The sequence below is a fragment of the Nuphar pumila genome, chromosome 5 (assembly GCF_984573655.1).
Source record: "Nuphar pumila chromosome 5, dmNupPumi1.hap1.1, whole genome shotgun sequence".
Classification (NCBI taxonomy): Eukaryota; Viridiplantae; Streptophyta; class Magnoliopsida; order Nymphaeales; family Nymphaeaceae; genus Nuphar; species Nuphar pumila.
In genome coordinates this window covers 50,862,688-50,887,638 of record NC_143253.1, presented here as the reverse complement: position 1 = coordinate 50,887,638, position 24,951 = coordinate 50,862,688, and the positions used below count along the sequence as shown (strand labels likewise).

At 36.6% G+C, this 24,951-nt stretch overlaps 1 protein-coding gene across 1 annotated transcript in view; it reads left to right on the top strand.

The window, feature by feature from the left end:
* The window catches only part of HEXO1 (beta-hexosaminidase 1), an 89,681-nt gene that overhangs the window by 15,888 nt on the left and 48,842 nt on the right, over positions 1 to 24,951 (top strand). The window contains exons 8-9 of the mRNA XM_090006131.1: positions 4,950 to 4,998; positions 5,092 to 5,192. Coding sequence (XP_089862257.1) covers positions 4,950 to 4,998; positions 5,092 to 5,192 — 150 coding nt within the window. The remainder of the gene's footprint in view (positions 1 to 4,949; positions 4,999 to 5,091; positions 5,193 to 24,951) is intronic.

The window sequence follows — 24,951 nt, the reverse complement described above, 5'->3', positions numbered from 1 at the left end:
AATGGTAGGGATTTTTTCCTTTAGTCCTCTCTTTCTGTAAGCTCTTTTTTCTTAATTCTCATTGTTCTTTATCTCTCTTTCTATAACTCTTTTTTCTTAATCTCATTGTCTGTCTATCCTAATCACTAAGACACATCAATTACAATTATATGAGAGAGAGAGAGAGAGTTGTTTCTACCTGTGAAAATAATAAGTTAGTTCTATCTAGGGACATGAAAATGAAAGAGCAAAAAATACAAATAGATGCCTCTTATGGGCTTACAAGAACACAATGACCACTTATGGGTCAATACAAAACTCATACACATAAGCCACTTACGAGCTTGAATCACAAGTAAAAATAATGAATATTATTGAGAAATTGGGTGCTTGAGAAAAGCAATACCCATCTAAGGGGAAGCACCCCTATATATACACAAAGGAAGCCAATATAGTTGTTGGGAGCCAACAGCTATAAATATATCTGTTGGGATCCCCCAACAGATATATTTGGGCAATGACAATATTGCCCATTACAAAAACAGAAATTTACAAAACAGAAAAAAATAAAGGAAACAAAAAATATACAAAGACACTAGTGCCCCTGGTGGGCAAAACCTATATAGTGAAAAGACTGAAATACCCCTATTGGATATTACCTATTACAATGATATGAACATATGTATATATATATATGATACAACTTAACACGGTATTCTTTGTTTGTTGTCAGATCTACTCTTGTACATAGTTGTCTTAATCGTTTATTTATTTCTCATTCAGTTGTATATTGTTTTTGTAATGTATTTGTCTTGGTCAACTTCATAAGGACATTTTGTCCAACTATTTACAGTCAAACAAGGGGGTTAACCCCTAAGAGTTGTCATGTATTCTTGAAACCCTATTGAATGAATAGATTTTTGTTCTTTCCTTCCTGTGTCTCTCCCTCCTAATTCTAACTAGTACACTATCATTGTTGATTTGGCTTTCTTAATCTCCAGTTACATACTATTTGGTAAACCATATAATTGGTAATTTATGTAAAGGATCATGCATCTCAAAATTTGACGTAAGAACTAGAGATCTAGAGTTTCATTGTCCACATCAAAAGCAAAGCTGCTCTTTGGATTTTGGAGACCCATGTCTCTTTGGAACAGCCCTATAGATATATTTTCACATATGTCAAAAGTAAAACTGCTCTCTGGATTTTGAATGAATAGATTTCTGTTCTCTCCTTCCTGTGTCTCCCTCCTAATTCTAACTTGTACACTATCATTGTTGATTTGGCTTTCTTAATATTCAGTTACATACTATTTTTTAAACCATATAATTGGTAATTTATGTAAAGGACCATCATGCATCTCAAAATTTGACGTAAGAACTAGAGATCTAGAGTTTCATTGTCCACATCAAAAGCAAAGCTGGTCTTTTGATTTTGGAGTCCCATGTCTCTTCAGAACAGCCCTATAGATATATTTTCACACATGTCAAAAGTAAAACTGCTCTCTGGATTTTGGAGGGACATGTCTCTTTGAAAAGCCCCCATGGGGATATCATTCATGCCCCATCCTAATTGTACATGATGCAAGTTCAAATTCTGCGGAGTGCTCCACTAGACAGGGAAATTGGGGAATTCCTTTTCAATGAGGATTAAAACACGAGGAACTTGAAGCTTGGGAAGTATTGATAACTTCATTTTTGGAAGAGTAGAGATTAATGCTCTTTGGTAGATGGGGAGATAACTCAATAATCATGTTAAGGACATCAAGGAAAGTTGCTTGCACCTGATCATTTTACTGGTGGTGGATACTTGGTTACTAGTTTGCCTCCACAATGAGAATTTTATGTCTTGGATCTTGTCTGTTCATTGGTTGTAAATGTCTACTTCCCTTGCTTTATTCTGGTGTAGGCAGGGTTGTCAACTTGTCCGATCTGGTTTGGGGGTACCCAACTGACCAAAATCCATACTAGAAGAGAAAAAAAATCGTGTAAAAATGGTGTGGTTGAATTTTTAGACCCGACAGAATATGGGTCCAGATTTGGGTTGGTGACAATGTTATAGGCTGTGTCTGACCTGACCCATATCAAGCATCGTATCTGACATGACTAGTGGGCTTTTATGTTAAAAGAGCTAAGGTGGGTTTCAAACTTGAATCGAGTGGAGTAGAATGATAAGAGGAAGCCATTGTGTATATTGTATTTCTTAGTGATGCTGTGAAAAAACACACCCATATCATATATTTGGGTGCACTGAGTTGGATCTACCCATCCCTAAACACATTTTGCAGACAATGTGCGAGTATTATACTCAGAATAGAAAACAGCCCGCCTTTATGGATGCTGTAGGGATCAATTTAAAAGGACAAAAACAAGATTTCTAGCTATTTCAATTCCAAATCATTTTCTAAAACTATTTCTCTTTAAGTATTAAAGGTATATTTTAAGTTTGTTGCCGAGCAATACACCTCACAGAAGAGGAAGTGAAATGAATAGATTTAGCCACCCTTGTATGAGCAGAGACCAATTAACTGTCACTGTTGCAAAATCATGATCCTGAATTATGCCTGCAAAGTTACTGAGATTGTTTAGTAAGACTTTAATCTAAATCCCGATTAAGCATAAGAAAGAATCACTTTTTAAAAGTCCTGCTTCACGGATCCTGCTGCTAATGATAGGATTGTATGTCTTATTTGAGCCAACACAAAGCACTTCCTATCAGTATCCAATTTTTTTTCACTTGTTGAACTGAACAATTTCATCCTTGGTTTATGGTTTACGTGCAAATCAAATCATGATTTTAGTGCAAAGAACACCAATAAAATTCATATCCGGATCACTTGTGTTTTAAATTGAATTTAAAATTTCTCAACACATAAATAATATGTTCCCAATTACACCATTTAGATTTCTCCTTCTTGACCTGATTGCATGACACATCAATCAAAATGCTTCTTAATCATTCACCTCCCAAACATAACTCCAAGACAAACAACAAAGAGATAAACCAAAGTCCCCCTTTCTTCATTTGCAAACTCCCATCATCATTCCTCTGTTAGGACAAGAAAATCTACATTCATCCCCATCTTGATATTTTGCTTTGTCCAAATCCTGTGAAAAAAAGGAAATAAATACAATCCACATGTGTCATGTTTACTGGGTGTGTACTTCATAGGTGAAAACAGGATAACTTCTAAAAAACTATAAAAAAACGGCCACATATATGTACATGTATACACATGTACATGCAATCACAGCTTGGAAATGCAGATGCACACACACACACACATCTTACACCAATATAGTTCAGTAATAATTATTCTATGACATTGATAACTGGAAAACAGGAAAAGTAACAAAGAATATGTACATAAAAGTGCTAAAAGGAGCCGACTTTGAGCTGGAGAGAATAAAAACTGGAATTTGAATCCAACAGAAAGGAGAAAAAAACAATGAAGTTTGAAAAACATCATAAACTTTTTATCATCTTGCCTGTACTTCCATAAAAGAGCCCTTTTATAAACGGAGAAAAACAAACATCTCTGATACACACGTTCAGAAACATAGTTTTAAAACTCTGAAGCTCAGGCTAAAAATAAAAGCTCAACCTAATTAACTGAAAGAAGCTAATGAAGCAAATAAAAAGGACATTACTGCATATAACAAAAAGGGGAAAAAAACTCAAGGAAAATAAAACTAACTGAAGACTGAGCTACTCGACATATTGATAATTTTTTTCAGAGAAAACACAAGAAAGCAATATGAGAAACACCTAAATTCCATATTAAGCCAAAAAATCAAGAAAGAGCACACAAAAGCTCCTGATAGACCTACATGAACCAAAAAAATGTCTGACATGAACCTTTTTGATATCCACTAACCATAAAATTGCACTTAACTCAGAATTTGGAAAACCACTATGTACCAATAAATAACTCTATCTTAACCAATCAACCCCGCAGCTGTGCTTCAAGACCTCTTCCGGAAACCCCTCCTCCTCTCCTTCTCAGTCCTAAAACCCCTCCTCTTCTTCTTCTTCTTGGTCTTTATAGTTTTCCTGATGAAGGAAAGAAAGAGTCCTCTTCCTACAGTTAAGGGAAAGGGTTTGGCTGTGAAAGGGATTAGTGAGAAGAGTGGGAACTCTGGTCAGAGTAGAAACCAGAGTTTCTGGAGTGGCCCTAGAGAGAAACAGAAGAAAAGAGGTTAGAGCCCCATGGCTAAGTCTGTTAAGGAGAGAGAGAGAGAGAGAGAGAGAGAGAGAGAGAGAGAGAGAGAGAGAGCCTGGGTGTCCAAAGAATAGAAATCCTAAAACGTAAACAAGGCAAACCAATAGTCTTAAAATGCAAAAAGATTACTGACTCTCCATTGCTTGACGGGGGGGGGGTACTTTTTCTGTTTTCTTAAAAAAATCGGAAAATGACGTATGAGCCACAGTAAATCTCATGTCATTAAAAAAAGGTTATAAAGGACTTACATTTTTTAATTGAATGCCACTCAATCTGTCCTTAAGAAGTATTAAGACTGGCCTGTCTCTTACGTGATCTGAGAAATACCTAAACCTCTATCTGATGATTAGCGATTTATCAACCAAATTGCTGACAAATCACGATATTGCTTACATACACTGTCTTTGATTTTTAAAGGGAATCTAGTTGCCTACTTAGTGATAAAAATGGTAATTTAAGGTGATATATTGACTTTCTATGGGTTTGTGCATGGAGAGAGAGTGTATGGTGTATTGGAACTTCTAGCGTTTTGCTTATGTTGTGGGTTTGATACGTTCATGTTGGTTGTATGGATACTCATTACATCTATTGACTGTGATTTCCTGTTTCATCATCATCATCTTTGTTTATTGGGTTCTCAATTGTATGCATTGGCCATATTTTTTTGTTTTATCATCATCATCATCTTTCTTGCATGGACTGAAGTATTTATATTGACCATGATATTCTGTGTTTTTTCATTTGCAGGCATCAATATCATGGCAGAAATAGATGTGCCTGGCCATGCTGAATCATGGTACAATTCTTTTAGCTTCATGGGTTTTTTGTACCTTTTCTGCTCTCTCTCTCTATTGGCTTCCTCTAAGGTATGACTGCTATTGTTTTGAAGGGGAACTGGTTATCCAGAACTTTGGCCTTCAGATACTTGCAGGGAGCCACTTGATGTCAGCAAAAAATTGACATTTGATGTCATTTCTGGAATTTTAACAGGTAAAAATATGGACTTAGATGTCCCATCTTGATTTTACAATTGTTAGATATTGAATACGTTTGTAATTATATCCTTGAATGTGTGGTTTATTGTGATTGTGTAACAATGACAGGCTTGTAAAGTATTTTGCATTCAAGGGTATTATTGGTGTATGATGGAGAACCCTAGCCACCAACTATTATGAATAGAAGAATCCTAGGACAAAGTCGTTTAGCCTTTTCCCAAAAGCTGTTGCCCCTCTCTACTCTATGTTCTCTTTATTCTCTCTCTATTGTTTCTACTCATACTTTCTTCCTCTATTTCTTTATGGTTGTCATGGAATTACATGGTATCAGGGCAGAAGATCTAGAGCACTTGTAACGACCCCAACTCATACCCCTTGAAAGTGCAGATTTTTTTTTTCAATTGCGGAAATATTCCCAGAGATCTGGGGCCTTTACAGTTCCACTCACAATTGGATAACCACCCACCACAATAGAGTTTACACTTATCATCCATACCAAACCAAACAAAACCAAACCATTATTCATTTATTTGAAAGAAATAATGTTTAAGCAATAATTGCAAGAGACATATCAAAGTTATTTAAATGACATAAAAGTAAATAACGAAAAATTGAGTCACGCTGTCCTTTTGTGAACCGTTTAGCAAGAATATGACACTCGTAACTCTCCTAGGAGCCAATCGCTTCATTCATCACCCGCGACTGCGAAAAACCATAGAAGTAGGGTGTCAGAACCGAAATCCTAAGCACAGGTATTTCTAATGAAACAAGTGAGCTAAAGAACACAAATAAGATTTCATGCAATAATTTAGAGGAAAACAATTATGATAATTTCATAATTCAATTTAGTATTCATGCAACATGAAACATTTATTAAGCAAAAAAGAACATTAATCAACAGCAGAGATTACCATTTAAGTAAGCAAGACATTTAACATGCATCAGAAGTTAAACATCACGCATCCGCCAACATGTAACAATTAAAGGAAACAGGTAAAATATGCATGTTCTAATGCATAACAGAAATATGCATAATTTATGTGCAATACATGAACATTTCATTATCTTTCATTAAAGTTTCCTTTTCTCATATGCATGCCCTATTAAATGCATACAATTTAAGTTTATTTTTTTATTTACCGTTGCCTGCAGATACTGTAATGAGATATTGCGGAAATATAAAGAGTGCATACAAGCACATACAACAATGAATAAAAGAGAAAATATCACAAGTCCACGAAGGGACAATACAAGCACAAACCTTTAAGAAGGCAACAATATACAAAGCCTCTTATTGAAAAGAGAGAGGAGCTCTCCAAGATGAGAATACACAAGGGGATCACCCCTATTTATACAAGAGAAGGAGGAGGAAAAAGGAGGGCCAAAGGGCCTCAAAAGGAGAGCCAAAAGGGGGCTCCCATAGAGTCGTTGGGAGCCCCCAACGGTCACATTTGTGACCGTTGGGGGCTCCAACGACTTCTATGTTGGAGCCCCTTTAGGTCCTCAAAAATAATAAAAAAGAAATGAAAAAAATAAAAAATAAAAATTACATTTGTTCAAAAAAGAAAAAATAGTTGTTTTCTAAAACAACTGTGAAATTACAAAAATACCCCTATCGGGTATTGATGTAATAAACAGAATTTATATATATATATATATATATGTATATATATATATATAATAGGTACATTTTAACACCCCCCCTCAAACTTTACGGGGGAAGGACGGAAAGTTTGCCGAGAAGAAACATGAACCGAGGAGCCGGAAGAGCTTTAGTGAAGAAGTCTGCCAACTGATATTCTGAAGTGACATATGGCAGAGCAATAGTTCCTCGTAAAAATTCATCACGAACATAGTGGCAATCCATTTCGATATGTTTCGTACGTTCATGAAAAGTATGATTGCTTGCAATATAGATGCCACTCTTATTGTCGCAACACAGCTTTGAGGCTTCAGTAATATCAACTCCCATATCTTTAAGCAAACTGCGAAGCCATACAAGTTCCATTGTTGTGGTTGCCATTGCCCGGTACTCAGCTTCTGGTCTGGTGATGGTTAAATATGTAAGAGACCCAATGAGTTGTCTGTATGGTGTAGGATCTTCCAGAAGAACCCCATCCTCTAACCGCAACTTGGCATTAATAACCTTGGGAGTCTCTACCTTCTTATCATCAGAAATCCCAGACTTAGAACATATATCTGCAGCAAGCTTCATCTGTGACAAAATATATCCTCTAGGAGAATATGCAACCTCAATTCCAAGAAAATATCTGAGAAAACCTAAATCAGACATATCAAAATTATCTTTTAACATATTTTTAACATTAATAATACTACTTTGATCATTTCCAGTGATAATCATATCATCAACATAAAGCAACAAAATTACGATACTAGAACCTGCATTTTTAACAAAAAGAGCAGTGTCAGTATAACAAGAATGGAATCCTAATTTTATCATGATATCACTAAAACGATCATACCAAGCCTTAGGAGCTTGTTTAAGACCATATAATGCCTTTAAAAGCCGAAGTGTTTGACCCAGAGTTACCGGAAGCGCCTAGGCAAAAGGAGAAGCGCGCTTCGGAAGCGCGAAACGTCGCGCTTCCGAAGCGTGAGGGGAAGCGTCCCCCTTTTTTGGGAAGCGCGCTTCCCTTTTATGGGAAGCGCGTCCCCCTTTTATGGGAAACGCGCTTCCCATAAATGGGAAGCGCGCTTCCCCCACGCTTCCCCCTCGCTTCCCCATTTTTTTCATTTTTTTTCGCTTCCCCTCGCTTCCGGTTCGCTTCCTAGGTCGCTTCCGGTTCGCTTCCTAGGTCGTTTCCGAGACGATTCAGAATTTTCTTCTAAGTGGTCCCACGCTTCCCCGCTTCCTAAATTTTTTAAAGTGCCTCGCTTCCCGCTCCCGCTTCCCGTATCGCTTCCCGCTCCCGCCTCCTCGACTGGTAACTCTGGTTTGACCTTGCTTAATATTTATTCCGGGTGGTGGATCCATATAAACTTCTTCACTTAAACTTCCATTTAAAAAAGCATTTTTTACGTCAAGTTGATAAATAGGCCATTTTTTGGTTGATGCGACAGCTATTAAGGTTTTGACACTTGTCATACGAGCTACAGGGGCGAATGTTTCTTCGTAATCAATACCATATTCTTGGGAGTATCCCTTAGCAACCAATCTTGCTTTATATCGTTCCAAAGAGCCATCGCTTTTAGTTTTAACTTTGAAGACCCAACGACAACCAATAGGTTTTTTGTGTGAGGGTAGATCAACTACTTCCCAAGTATTGGCCTTTTTTAAAGCATTTAGTTCAACTTGCATTGCTTCAACCCAATGAGGTATAGATTTAGCTTGATTATAGTGAGTTGGTTCAAAATAAGAGTGTAGAGTTATCAAACATGCCCGATAGTTGAGAGTTAAAGAGTCATAGGAGACAAACCTATTTGGGGGTATTGATATTCTAGAAGAATGCCTAACTTGTGGTTCCTCAATGGATTCGGAAATTTGAGAGTATTTTTCGAGGGCACTAATAGGTTTTTCTTGATTTCTTCTTGAGTAAACATTTATATTGGCATTGCTATCATGAACATTTGTATTTGAATTACTATCATTTGAGAGTGTTATGTCAAGAGGGGATACCTCGTGAGTGTCATCTATGTTTTCAAGAGAATCTTCTTGTATGTCATCAATAAGATCATATAAGAATACATAATCGATTTCATTTGTCTCTTCGATTTTATCAAAACCGTTTTCTTCTTCGAGAAATGTTACATCTTTTGAAACATATAGTTTATCATTCTTAAAATCATAACATCTATACCCTTTTTGATTTTCACCATATCCAAAAAATACACATTCAATTGCTTTGGGAGATAACTTATCCCTTTTATGTAGTAGGACAAAACATTTGCAACCAAAAATACGAAGTCGATTAAAATCGGGTGAAAACTTAAAGAGTTTCTCATAGGGAGAAGCATTTTTTAACTTAGAAGAGGGCATTCTATTGATTAGATAGGTTGAGGTAAGAACGACTTCCGCCCAAAAATTTTTTGGAATATTTCTAGACACAAGCAATGTTCTAGCGGTTTCTATAATGTGCCTATGTTTCCTTTCCGCTAGGCCATTTTGTTGAGGAGTTCTAGGACATGACTTTTGATGACAAATGCCATTTTGGTTTAAATAGTTTTGGAATTCGTGAGATAAGTATTCACCACCGGAATCGGATCTTAAAATAAATATGTTACTTTGAAATTGATTTTGAACCTTTTTATGAAAATCTTTAAAAAAAGTAAATACTTCCGACTTATGACTAAGAAAATAAATCCAAACATACCGAGTAAAGTCATCAATAAACGTAACATAATATGAATAACCCCCTTTAGACATAACCGGAGAAGGACCCCAAACATCCGAATGCACCAATTCAAAAGGCCTTGATGAGAAAAAAGATCTAGTTGAAAAAGGAATAGACTTCATTTTTCCAAAAATGCAATCTTTGTAATTAATTTCTTTTTCCTTACAAAATTTGTTTCCAAAAGGAAAGAGATACATTTTGGAATAACTTGGATGACCAAGTCTTTTATGCCAAGTTTCCATATTTTTTTCTTGGACATAAGAACAAAAAAACTTTGTAGGGAGATCAAGATGGTCCATATAATAGAGGTCTCCCTTTCTATGGCCTTGCCCAATCCGCTTCCCGGACCGGAGATCCTGCACAAAACAACCATTAGATGAGAAAGATATTTCACATCCATGGTCGGCAATTTGAGAAACCGAAAAAAGGTTTAAATTTAATTTGGGAACAACTCTTACTTTTGGAACACAAAAATTTTGAGAATCTTTAAAAGAGCCAATACTTGAAATTTTCAAAAAGGTTCCATCGGCCGTTGAGACACAAGAGTCCTTTGAATTGATGCAAACATCACTAAGTGCATTCTCATGAGGGGTCATATGAAAAGAAGCTCCGGAATCAAGGATCCAAGAATACGTACCGGGTGATGATGTTAAAGCAATGGCCGCACCCGATGTGGAGGAAGAAACTTTAAGCATTTGTTGGAGAGCCATAGATATTTGTCCAAGAGTTTCTTTAATGTCATTGTTTTTGCCTTCATCTTCTTTGGAGGTGGTTTCTTCAAGAGAGGCTACTTTAGGCTTGAAGGCTCCCATAAGCTTTGGACAAACGGGTCTAATGTGACCCGGTTCATTGCAATAATGACAAACAATCATTTTTCTTCCTCCATTGTAGTTCCCTTGTTTCCCAAAATGAGGAGGCTTATAGGTTCTAACATTGTTACCCGGTTTGGATACGGCAAGGACTTCATCAACATGCTTACTCATGCCAAGCCTTGTCTCCTCTTGAGTGATTTCGGCAATAGCATCCTCAATAGGAGGAAAAATAGATCTATGGAGAAGTGAGGATCTCACTTGCTCAAATTCGGGGCGTAGCCCAAAAAGAAATTGAAACAATCGCTCTTGTTCCATTTGTTTTTGTCTTAAATCAACATCTTCCATAGAAACCCACTTTGGCTCTAAAAGAGCCAATTCATCCCATAGTGGGTTAAGGGCACTATAGTAGTCTTGAATGCTAGAATCACCTTGCTTGGTGGTTCTAACTTTTTCTTGCAAGAAGTATGCTCTTGCAAGATCCTTTTGGGTATACATACCCCTCATAAAGGACCAAGCCTCATTGGCTCTACGAAATTTAGCTATATTAGCACATACCTTAAGCTCCACATTGTTCATAAACCACGCAAGGATTTTTGCGTGATTGCTTTCCCAATCTTCTACTTCCTTTTGATGATTTTCAATGGCCTTGAGACGAGCATCTCCCTCAAGAGCCTTTTCTTGATCTTCTTCCATTTTTGTGAGCATAAGCTTAGGTTCCGGAACGGTCCCCATGACATAACCCCAAAGCTTCTTCCCTTTGAGATTATTCTCCATTGCCGATGCCCACATCATATAGTTCTTTCCATTGAGTTTGAAAGAAAGATCAATCTTTGTCTCCATGATGTTGCCAAGAAGTGAGAAGATGTCCACCAAAATAAGAGATACACGAACCACACCTTTCCTTCAAGAATCGCGTAGCTCTGATACCATGTAATGAGATATTGCGGAAATATAAAGAGTGCATACAAGCACATACAACAATGAATAAAAGAGAAAATATCACAAGTCCACGAAGGGACAATACAAGCACAAGCCTTTAAGAAGGCAACAATATACAAAGCCTCTTATTGAAAAGAGAGAGGAGCTCTCCAAGATGAGAATACACAAGGGGATCACCCCTATTTATACAAGAGGAGGAGGAAAAAGGAGGGCCAAAGGGCCTCAAAAGGAGAGCCAAAAGGGGGCTCCCATAGAGTCGTTGGGAGCCCCCAACGGTCACATTTGTGACCGTTGGGGGCTCCAACGACTTCTATGTTGGAGCCCCTTTAGGTCCTCAAAAATAATAAAAAAGAAATGAAAAAAATAAAAAATAAAAATTACATTTGTTCAAAAAAGAAAAAATAGTTGTTTTCTAAAACAACTGTGAAATTACAAAAATACCCTTATCGGGTATTGATGTAATAAATAGAATTTATATATATATATATATATATGTATATATATATATATATATATAATAGGTACATTTTAACAGATACACCAAATATGTAAAATCTCCGAGGTCAAGTTAGGTTCCCAAAGTAGCTTAACACACAATTTGTATTTTATTACTGAGTTTCAAACTTAGCCCTCGACCGATATCAGGAAACAACACCTTTCATCGGGACATTAGACCTCCACATCGAATGTCGGGGACAACACACGCCCACAAGTGTCACTTTATTGGTACCAAAACAACAACAGCTGTGTCAAATACACCACCCCCAGGCAAAGTGGTAGACTCTCTCTAAAACCTGTTAAATTATGTACCTTATCACTTAATGTAATATATATATATATATATTTTATATATAAGGTAATACATATACATATATTAATATATATGTATATGTATCTACTTATTATATATATAAAATATATATATTTCTTCTTATTTAGTCGTAGGGGTAGTTTCATCTTTTCCTCCATTTTACGCACATTCACTTTTAGAATGTGTTTGTAATTTCTTTTTAGTTTTTCTTTTCTTTATTTTTATTTCTTTTATTTTTGTACTTAAAGGAACCTTGGGGGGCCCACTCAAATAGACGTTGGGCCCCTCCAACGGTCACATTTGTGACCGTTGGAGGGGCTCTAACGTCTATGAGTGGAGCCCCTCCCAAGCTCCTTTTTGTGGTTATAAATAGGGGCTCTCCCCTTGTATTCTCTCACGGCTTTGAGTCAAAGCCCAAGTTCTCAATAAATCGATTCCATTGTTTTTATGCCTTTGTGTATTTGTGAGTTATTTGTGGGTTGTGCTTTTTGTGCACAAGTGTTCTTATTGTGCTTTCGTGGTGGGTTTAATATCAAGAATATTAAGGTCTTGATATTAGTATCTTATTGAAGATACTTTCACATGGTATCAGAGCCTCGTTGAAAGAAAGAGGATCGTGCATCTCGTCTCTTGTGAAGCACCTCGAAAAACATGCCCTCAAGCTAGTGAAGTTTTTGAGTGAAGCATTTACTTCGGGCAATATTTTAGAAGCAACTTTTGTCAAGAAAAGGTTGAAAATCCGTTAAGGTACGCATTATTTTCCATCTTCTCTTCTCTCTAATGGGTGAAAAAGACTCCCATTTCTCCCTTGGGTTTAAACTTAGTGGTTCGAACTACCATGTTTGGGCCGGCAATATGGAAGCCCATATCAAAGGGAAAGGCCTTTGGGGTTATGTTCAAGGCTCCATTTCGGAACCCGAACCCAAGCTTTCTATTATAGAGAAAGGGGAAATTAAGATTCTTGAAGGAGAAGATAGACAAAAGGCCTTAGAAGAATATTCCAAAAGGCATGATGAGTGGGAAATGAAGAACTTCAAAATATTGTGTTGGATTTTTTCGTCCGTAGAAACCAAGATTAATGCCAACATCATTAAGTTTAAAAGGGCCTTCGAAGCTTGGTTATACCTTGAAAAAATGTATACTTCAAGGGACTTGTCTCACAAATACTATCTCCAAAAGAAAGCCTTGACTCTTCAACAAAATGATTTATCTATTCGGGAATATTTTGCCGAGTTGTCATCTATTTGGGACGAGCTTGTCATGCTCGAACAAAAATGAAGCGGAGAAGCTATTGAATTAAGGCACAAACAACTAGAGGAAGATCAATTTTTTAACTTCCTAAATGGTCTTAGACTCGAATTTGAGCAAATTCGGTCATCTCTTCTATCGGCTTTCACCTCCCCATCTATTGAAGATGTCATCACCAAGCTAAGTGGTGAGGAAACACGTACGGGGATTAGTAAAAATAACCCAAGCATCCTTGCTACACCTTCTCAAAATGACTATGAAGTGGTTAATGCCGTGTCAAGACCCTGAAATAATTTGAAGACCTACAAACTGCCCCATTTCAAAAATCAAGGGCAAAATGATCGATATGACAAGAGAGATTATAGCAAATTAACTTGCCATTTTTGTAAAGAACCGGGACATATCAAACCCAATTGTCCCAAATGGAAGAAATTTCTTGCCGCGGCTTTAGCATCCCAATCGGAGGAGCGGCCTTCAACTTCAAATGAACCTCTTTCGCTTCATCAAATTGTGGATGCTCTTCAACCTCTTCTCAAAGGAGGCATTTCTGGAGCCGCTATGTCATCCTCTTCCTCTCTTGGTAAGACATCTTGGTTGCTTGATTCCGGTGCTTCGTTTCATATGACTCCAAGCCATTGTTTTCTTTCTGATTATTCTAAAAATTGTCTTCCATCTTTTGTCTCAACGGCGGATGAAACCCCTCTTGAAATTAAAGGAATGGGCAATTTTGAAAAACAAGACTTCTTTATCCCAAAAATTCGTCTTATACCAAAACTAAACTTAAATTTACTTTCCGTTTCTCAACTCTCGGACTGTGGTTGCGATATAAAATTCTCTTCTAATAAATGTTGGATACAGGATCGCCAGTCCGGGAAATTGATTGGGGAAGGCTCTAGGAGAGGAGACCTCTATTATGTTGATTTCCTTAAAATTCCCAAGAATCAATTTTGTAATGTTGCTCAAAACAAAGATATTCATGTATGGCATAAGAGATTGGGTCATCCCAACATTGTTAAAATCTCTTATTTGCCTTTTATTAAGCATCTTTGTAATGAAAATTTTGTTTGTAATGAGTGTATTCTTGGAAAAATGAGAAGTCTTCCTTTTCCTCAAAGATCCATGTTTACAACAAAACCTTTTGAAATTGTTCACTCTGATGTATGGGGTCCGGCTCTGGTGATATCCAAGGGAGGTTTCTCTTACTATGTTATCTTTGTGGACGATTTCACTAGGTTTAGTTGGATATATTTTCTTAAACATAAACATGAAGTTTTTTCAACTTTTAAAACATTTCATATGATGGTTTTAAATCAATTCAATGGAAATTTAAAAATTTTTAGAACCAATTCAGGTGGTGAATACCTTTCCAATGAATTCAAAAGCTATCTTGAAAACTATGGGATTCTTCATCAAAAGTCTTGTCCTAAAACCCCCCAACAAAATGGGTTGGCTGAACGAAAACATAGGCATATTATTGAAACCACACGAACTTTGCTCATTTCCCAAAATATTCCGAAAAAACTTTGGGCGGAGGCCGCTCTTACTTCTGTCTATCTCATAAATAGACTTCCATCCAAAAACTTGAAAAAAATTTCCCCATTTGAAAAATTATATGGAAAAGAACCTGATTATAGCAGGTTAAGGGTTTTTGGATGTAAATGTTTTGTCCTTACTGATAAAAATGACAAACTCTCTCCTAAGGCCATTCCTTGTGCCTTTCTTGGTTATTCTGAAACTCATAAAGGTTTTCGTTGTTATGATGTTAAGAGTGATAAACTATATGTTTCCAGAAATGTAAGCTTTTTGGAAAATGTTAGTGGTTTCGAAAAACTTGAAATCAATGACGATAATATAGACTATTCTTTTCTGTTTGATTTATTAACTGAAGATGATGATACTAGTGATGATGAAACAAATCAAAATGACTTGAATAATAATGAAACTCATTCTGATCAACATATCAATGAAGAACATAGAGATCCTATAACCTACTCTCATAGAGATAGGAATACTTTTAGAAGTGCTCTCGAAAGATATGATAGTGAGTCTACTCCTTCAAGTGAAGGAAATCTTCGTAGGACCGAAAGATCAAGAAGACCCCCTTCTAGGTTCATCTCATATGAGTCCTTTTCACCAAAATATAGAGCCTGTCTAAGCGCCATTCACTCATACATAGAACCTAGGGATTTCGAGGAAGTACGAAAATGCCCGGAATGGATAGTCGCTATGAACAATGAACTTGAAGCCCTAAAGAAAGCAAAGACCTGAGAGTTTCAAGACCTTTCTAAAGACAAGAAAGCAATAGGGTGCAGATGTGTATTTAAAGTCAAAACTAAGAGTGATGGGTCTCTTGAGAGATATAAGGCCCGCTTAGTTGCAAAGGGATATGGCCAAAAATATGGGATTGATTATGAGGAGACTTTTGCCCCCGTTGCTCGTATGGTCACCGTCCGATGTCTTATAATTGTAGCTTCAATCAATAAATGGAACATCTATCAGATGGATGTTAAGAATGCGTTTTTAAACGGAGATCTAAACGAAGAAGTATATATGGATGCTCCTCCTGGAATGGAGCATCCTAAGGGAAAAGTGCTTCGTCTTCGGAAAACACTTTATGGTCTGAAACAAGCTCCCAAGGCTTGGTATGATAGATTTAACTCCGTAATGTTAGAAAATGATTTCTCATCCTGCTTTACTGATACTGCTTTGTTTGTTAGAAAATCTAATGCAGGGATTGTTATTCTACTACTTTATGTGGACGACATCTTATAACTGAGAGCGATTCTAAAGGGATTAAAAGCATAAAATCCATTTTAAAGGATAAGTTTGAAATGTCTGACTTAGGCTTCCTAACTTACTTTTTGGGTATTGAGGTAGCTTACTCTCATAGAGGATATTTTTTATCTCAAACTAAGCTTGCATCTGAGATTGTTGACAGGTCAGGCATTACAGATGATAAAATTTGTGAAACTTCTGCTATAGTATGAGCTAAAATGAAGATTGATGATGGTGTTCCTCTCTCTGATCCTACTCCCTACAGGCAATTAGTAGGATCGTTGATGTATCTAAGTATCACCAGACCAGATATCTCACATGCGGTGCATACGGCAAGTCAGATTCAGCATGCACCAACTTCTGTTCACATCTATCTTACGTGTCGTAAGATATTTAAAGCACACTATTAATAAGGGAGTTTTTCTGTCTTCTTCTTCTGAGTTAAGGTTAATTGCTTATACTGACTCTGATTGGGGAGGTGACCCAAATAACCGTCACTCCACCACTGGTTTTTGCGTTTTCTTAGGAGACTCATTAATCTCATGGAGATGCAAGAAGCAGCAAAAGGTGTCTCTATCATCAACTGAAGCTGAATATCGTGCCATGACAACTACTACCATGGAAATTGTTTGGATTCACCAATTGCTGGAAGACATGAGAATCACTATTGAAGGACCTACCAAGCTTTGCTGTGACAACAAAAGTGCGATTTATATCGCTAAAAATCACACATTTCATGAGCGGACCAAACACATAGAGATGGATTGTCATTATGTTTGAGAGGCGTACCTCAAAGGAATCATTGACCTTCCATATGTCACGTCCGAATATCAATTGGCGGATTTCTTCACCAAAGCCTTGTGTGCTTCGCGTTTCAACTTTCTTCTTAGCAAACTCTCGGTCATCCTGCCCTAAGTTTGAGGGGGGGTGTTAAATTATGTACCTTATCACTTAATGTAATATATATATATTTTATATATATAAGGTAATACATATACATATATTAATATATATGTATATGTATCTACTTATTATATATATAAAATATATATATTTCTTCTTATTTAGTCGTAGGGGTAGTTTCGTCTTTTCCTCCATTTTACGCTGGTCAGGAAAAGAACCTTAATATCAGGTTCAAGGGTAACAACAACGCACACGAAGTTTTTGTATCCTCACAGTTTTTCCAAAACCGCAATATCCAAGATTTTCACACTAAAGATGGGACATCAAAGAAACATAAATTACATTGTTCTTTACTTTCTTTTTATCTTGTTATTAATTTATCTCTTTTACATTTGCAAATCAACATGCAAAATTAATAACATAAGATTGCAAATCAACATGCAACCATAAGCTTGCAAATCAGCATGCGCAGCTCTTCACGGTCTACCACCGATGGCATCAATAAAACAACGCAATTAAAACTATAATATAAATGTGATTTTTGCGATGCATTTAAACAATTAAAGAAAGAGCAACCAAAGCTCAAGACTCTTCAGGCCTGTGATGGTTCATTTAAACTATCGATGCATCATACACAAAAATCATAACTTATAATGTATGCAATGAGGTCAACATGCTTCCAAATGCATATTTATATATGTCAATTTAACCATGTGCATGATATGTCACATTCATATGCATGTGTTCACCATTCATGTGCATGTGCCTTTACGAAATCATTCCACATACATGCATTCACTCATGAATCATCTCAATTAGGACAAGTGAACAACTCATGCATTTATGTACATGCGAAACACACATCAATGCATGTATGCGCATGCCTTTAAAATAAACTTCATATAATGTGATGCTTAAGCATATCACATCGAGTCAAAGCATATAAATAATTCCAAATCTTGACATGTCTCGAGAATCAAAATACATGCACACCACACTTTCTGAAAATTTATATGCACATCTAGAAATACAAACATGTATCATGTGTATGCCACAAAAATATTCATAAGCATGTCTTTGTTCAATTCAGATGCATACTCAAGTCAAATGCATACTTTTATTCATGAACCAATTCCAATTAAAATATGTGAACACGCACGCCATGAGGTACGTGCCAAAATACATCAATTCCATGTATGCACATGCATATGCAAGCAACCTTGCACTAATGTCTTAATCGAACATAACATGTCGATTCTAAGTACAAGAGAATTATCATTCTTTCTTTGATTCACCTCTAGCAAAACATGCATACAAGTATATAAGCGTGCGAGTGCAATAACAATAAACTTTCATGATCTTAAACTCATTAGAGAGATATTCACCTCCAGAATCAGTCCTAAATATCTTTAAATTACTATTAAATTGTTTTTTAATCATCATATGATATGTTTTAAAACATGAAAAAACTTTATGCTTATGTTTAATGTATCCAACAATATCATGATAAATCATCCACAAAAATCACATAGTAAACAAAACCACCTTTGGATATGACAGGTGCCGGTCCCCAAACATCCGAGTGAATAATTTCAAAAGGTTTAGTACTAAACATAGTTCTTGTTTCAAAAGGTATACTTCTCATTTTTCCAAGAATACAATCATTCCAAGAGAAAGTATTTTTACAAAGATCTTTAACAAAATGTAGATAGGATAACTTGCTAATGTTGGGATGACCAAGTCTCTTGTGCCAAACATTTATGTCTTTATGTTGGGCCACATTACAAAAGGTGTTTTTAGGAATTTGAAGAAAGTCCACATAGTACAAGTCTCCTTTCCTAGAGCCTTTCCCAATCAATCTCCCGGACCGGTGATCCTGTATTAAACATTTATTAGATGAGAATTGAATGTTACACCCAAGGTCCGTGAGTTGAGAAACGAAAATCAAGTTTAAATTTAATTTTGGTATAAGTCTAATTTTTGGAATAAAGAAGTTTTGGGTTTTAAAATTTCCAATTCCCTTAATTTCTAGAGAAGTACCATCCGCGGTCAAAACAAAAGAAGGTGACACATTTTTAGAATATTCGGAAAGAGATGAAATGTTTGGGGTCATATGAAAGGATACACCCGAATCTAAGAGCCAAGAAGTTTTACCTGGAGGAGAAGAGGTGGATACAGTGGCACCGGAAATAGCTTCCTTTAGAAGAGGTTGAAGAGTCTCCACAATTTGATTGAGAGATAGAGCTTCTTTTGAAGATTCTTCTTTGGATGGTTGAGATGTAGTTGCCATTGCTAGAAGTTTCTTCCATTTTGGGCAAACCGGTTTGATATGACCCGGTTCTTTGCAAAAGTGACACGAGATTTTGCTATAATCTCTTCTTCCTCCTTGATTTTGATTCTTAAAATGAGGAAGTCTATATGTTCTTAAATTGTTACCGGGTCTAGAAACGACATTAACACCATCACATTCTTCTTGATTTGTGGACATTGCAAGCACATTAGGATTTTGCTTGCTAATGCCCATACGGGTTTCCTCTCCACTTAATTTAGTTAAGACATCTTCAAGAGAAGGAGAGGTAAAAGAGGATAGGAGAGAAGATCTTATTTGCTCAAACTCGGGCCTTAGTCCATTAAAAAAATTGAAGAATCGGTCTTCTTCTAATTGCTTATGACGAAGCTCTATGGCTTCTCCACTCCACTTGGGTTCAAGCATGGCAAGCTCATCTCAAATTGAAGAGAGTTCCGCAAAATACTCTCTTATAGACATATCACATTGAACAAGAGTTAACGCTCTCTTTTGAAGATAATACTTATGGGACAAGTCCCTAGAAGTATACATCTTCTCAAGATACTTCCACGCTTGAGAAGCCTTTTTAAACTTTATAATGTTGGCATTAATCCTTGTCTCAACGGAAAAGAAAATCCAAGACAGGATCTTAAAATTCTTCATTTCCCATTCCTCATGTTTCCTACTATATTTCTCAAGAGCATTAGTTCTTTCATCTCCCTCAAGGATTTTGATTTCCCCTTCTTTAACCAAAGTAATTTTGGGCTCGGGTTCCGGAATCGAGCCTTGAATGTAACCCCAAAGCCCTTTCCCTTTGATGTGAGCTTCCATATTTCCGGCCCACACATGATAATTTGAGTCATTTAGCTTGAAACCAAGAGAAAAATGGGAGTCTTTCTCACCCATTAGAGAGGAAAGAAAAAAGAAAAGATTACTACAACAAGAAAGATTTTAAATCTTTCTTGTTGTAGTAATCTTCTAAAATATTGAATGAAGAAGATTCTCCACTCCAATCACCAAAAAGTTGAAGGCATGTTTTTCGAGGCACTTGATATTGAGAAGAATCACACCAATTTCTTTCTCCAAACAACCTCGCTCTGATACCATGTGAAAATCTCTACAAAAAGAGATTGTGTGTAACACCACAATACAAGAAATACAAAGAGTGCACAAAGGAGAACACTCACAAGTGCACGAAGGCACGGATACACATGCACAAAAGCATGAAACAAAATGAACTTCAATTCATAAGTTCCCAAGAGGGGCTTTACAATATTGCATATGCACTCACAAAAAAGGATATGTTTACAAGGGCCACTAAGGCCTATTTATAATGCAAAAAGAAGCCACAGGTGCAGCTCAATATGACTGTTGGAGCTGCACCCAACGGTCACATTTGTGACTGTTGGGGCAGCTCCAACAACTATATGGAGCCGTCCCTTTTATCAGATTTGCTTAGAGGAAATAAGGAGAGAGAGAGAGAGAGAGAGAGAGAGAGAGAGAGAGAGAGAGAGAGAGAGAGAGAGAGAGAGAAATTCACAATGGCTGGGGCGGCACTACAATGCTCGACCTCCAAAACCCTAAACATTATAAAGTAAATCATGTACAGTGATATTACAAAAATGCCATTAATGAGGTTATATTGCATGTGTTCATATAATATGTGTATGGATCTGGATCCAGATCCATACGCATATGCAAACTGTATTCTAACGCAAACTATATTCTAACACCCTCCCTCAAGTTGTACGTGATTTTGGAGCATGTACAACTTGCTCTTCAATAGCCAAAATTGACGTCCTGTTAATCCCTTGGTAAACAGGTCTGCCACTTGATCTTCTGTTCGAACATGACGTAGTTCTATCTTCATCTCGACTTTCTGCCGTATGAAATGTTGATCAATCTCAATGTGCTTCGTTCTGCTATGCTGGATAGGGTTACATGCAATGTTTATTGCGCTTTGATTGTCACATAAAAGAAATGATCGAATAATTGTCTCCCCAAGATCACTCAATAAGTGTCTAATCCATGTGGCTTCTGCCGTGCCTGCAGCCATCGATCTGTATTCAGCCTCTGTACTTGATCGTGCCACTGCCTTTTGTTTTCTGCTGCTCCAGGACACTAAATTGTGCCCAATATATACACAATATCCAGAGACAGATCGTCTCTCATCTGGATCCCCTGCCCAATCTGCGTCTGTATAAGTGATGAGTTCATGTCCTCTATGCAGATTATCGTTCTTGCGATAAACAAGTCCGTCTCCTATAGTTCCTTTTAAATAGCGTAGAATGCGCTTCACAACTTCCATATGACTCTCCGTTGGAGCATGCATAAACTGGGTTACCTGATTTGTTAAAATGTAAAACTGTACATATATGTATATATAATAATATTATATTATTATATATATAAATACATTTTTCATTTCTTTCTTTTCTGTATTTTTTTTTCCTTTATTTTTATTTTTTGTCTTTATGTCATCTAGTTCAGTTTGAACTAGAATGACTGTTGCTAGTCAAGTCCTGTCCAGACTTGACTAGCAATAGAGCTGTTGGACTGACACAGTCCAACAACTCTTAATAGAGCTGTTGGACTGACACATTCCAACAGCTCTATTGAGTCCTCTTTCAGCTGTGTATATAAAGGGGTGCAACCCCTTTTGTATTTTACTCCAATGCTTCTTAAGCAATTGGTTTTTCATATCAATAAAGAATACATTTTTATTTTTATTTTGTTTCCAGTTATACCCTTTTTAAGGGTTATGCTTTAGTGTCATTCTTGACACTTGCTCTTGTTAATCAAAGCTCGTGTTTCGAAGATCCCCATTTCATTTCATGGTATCAGAGCCGCGGAAGTACTAAATCTTGAGGAAAAGCTGCCTCGGTTTCCGTGCCCGTTTGCAAAAGTGTTCGCCACTTGAAGAGAAGTGTTTTATCACTTCATTGGAGAAGATTTCACATCTTGTTGTATTGTTTTTTTTTTCTTTCTCATTTTCCTTCTTGTTTCTCTTCTATCCCTATTCTTTCTCTCCTTGTAATCGATGGATGACAATGATAAAGTCACCATCATGCCTATGAAACTAAGCGATACGAACTATGTAACATGGGCTTCAATCATGAAGCATCATATATGGGGAAAAGGCTTTGGGGGATTGTGGATGGTTCCGATTCGGAACCTAAGCTATCTCTTACTAAAAAGGACGGAGATAAAGAGGTCCCTCTATCGGAAGAAGAGAAAATCAAGGCTATTGCCTCATACGAGAAGAAATGGAAAGAATAGAGAATATCTCATGCGAAGATAATGTCATGGCTTATCAATAGCGTTGACATTAAAAAATGCTCAAGTCTTGCCAAATTTGATCATGCCGATAAGGCATGGGAATACCTTAAGAATATGTATTCCCTTAAAGATATTGCACACGTGTGCAACCTCCAAGAAAAAGTTCGAATGATGACACAAGGAGACAAAACTATTCGTGAATATTACAATGGGTTGTCCGAACTTTGGGAAGAACTTTCTCTTTTAGAACCAAAGTGGCATTGTGCCGAAGACATCGAGCTTCGTCAGAAACAACTCGATGCTGAACATTTTTACCAGTTTATCACTGGATTAAGGCCAGAATTTGAAACCACTAAATCGGCCCTCTACTTCACCGGGGAAAAATTCCTTCTATTGTTGAAACTATTGAAGAGTTAACAATGGAAGAAAATAGTCTCCGGAAAGGTTCTTTAAAAATTAAAGATGATTCCGTTTTAGCCGTGTCTAGACCAGGGAATCATGTTCGATCATATAGGCCTCCTCACTTTAACCGACAAAGTGGTGACTATGATAAGAAGAAAGTTATTTGTCATCACTGTCATGAACCGGGACAATACAGGCCACAATGTCCCAAACTTAAGGAGCTGAGAGAAAAAAGAGCTGCAATTGCTGGATCGGAGCCTAAAGATCAGGACGCACCAGTTTCCCTGACCCAACTAATGGAGATCCTTCAGCCTCTCATCGAAGGTGCCTCTTCCTCATCTGAAGTTTCAACCGGCGCAGCAGCCTCATCTTTTTCTGATTTAGGTAAAATTTTTTGGCTTCTTGACTCTGGTGCATCTTTTCATATGACCCCAAATAATCAAAGTCTATCCAAATGTGTTAAAAATAAAATAAGTGTGTCAAAGGTCTTTACTGCTGATGGGACTTCTCTTGAAATAGAAGGAATAGGAAATTTTGAAAAAAATTATAAAACAAAAATTTTTTTTATTCCAGAAATTAGACATGTTCCCAAATTAAATTTAAATCTTTTATCTGTATCTCAAATTTCTGATTATGGGTGTAATATTTCTTTTTCTTCTCATGGTTGTTGGGTACAGGATCGCCAGTCAGGCAAGCTGATTGGGGAAGGCCATAGAGAAGGAGGACTCTATTACATGGATTTTTTGGAAATGCCGAAGAAAGCTTTTTGTTATAATATTCAAAAAATAGAGTTGGAACTGTGGCATAGGAGACTTGGTCACCCACATATAGCCAAAATCCAACATTTTTTAAATCTAGGGAAATTTTGTAACTCTGAATCATTTGATTGTAAAGATTGTATTCTCGGCAAAATGAAAAGATTACCATTTCAGAATAGAACCTTTTTCTCTTCAAGACCACTTGAATTAATACACTCGGATGTTTGGGGTCCTACACCAGTAATTTCTAAAGGAGGATTTGTTTACTATGTTATTTTTGTCGATGATTTCTCCCGACATACGTGGATGTACTTTCTCAAACATAAGTCTGAAGTATTTTCATACTTTCAAACTTTTCATAATATGGTTAAAAACAAATTTCAAAATGATATTACTATTTTTCGCACAGATTCAGGGGGAGAGTTTTTATCCACAGATTTTCAAAATTATCTTAAATTGCATGGCATCACACATCAAAGATCTTGTCCTTATACACCTCAACAAAATGGATTGGCAGAACGAAAACATCGCCATATTATAGAAACCACTAGAACTTTATTAATAGCAAATCAAGTCCCGAAAGACTTTTGGGCAGAAGCTGCCTTAACTGCCACCTATCTCATTAATAGAATGCCATCTTCTTCGTTACAAAATATCACTCCCATTGAAAAACTTATGAACATTTCTCCAGACTACTCTAGATTAAGAATATTTGGGTGCAAATGTTTCATATTTACTGACAAAAATGATAAACTTTCCCCTCGTGCGATTCCCTGTGCCTTTTTAGGATATGCTGAAAACCAGAAAGGTTATAGATGTTTTGACTTCAAAAATAATAAACTATATGTGTCTAGAAATGTTTCCTTTCTTGAAAAGGAGAGCTTCTTTGATTTTAGAAAATTAAAAGACGTCACTGAGTACTCCTTTTTGCTAGATCTAACATCAACATCTGATGAATATGACCTTGATTGTAACTTTGATGATGATCAAAGAATTATTGATCTTAATGTTGAAAATGAAGAAGTTCATAGAGATACTAGTATTCAATATTCCAGGTGACAAGAGTCTAATACTCCATGTGCACTTGAGAAATATTCTAACATTCCAACTAGACAATCATCCCGAATCTCGAGGCCTCCAGAAAAGTTTGTATCATACGAGTCTTTCTCACCCACATATAGGGCAGTT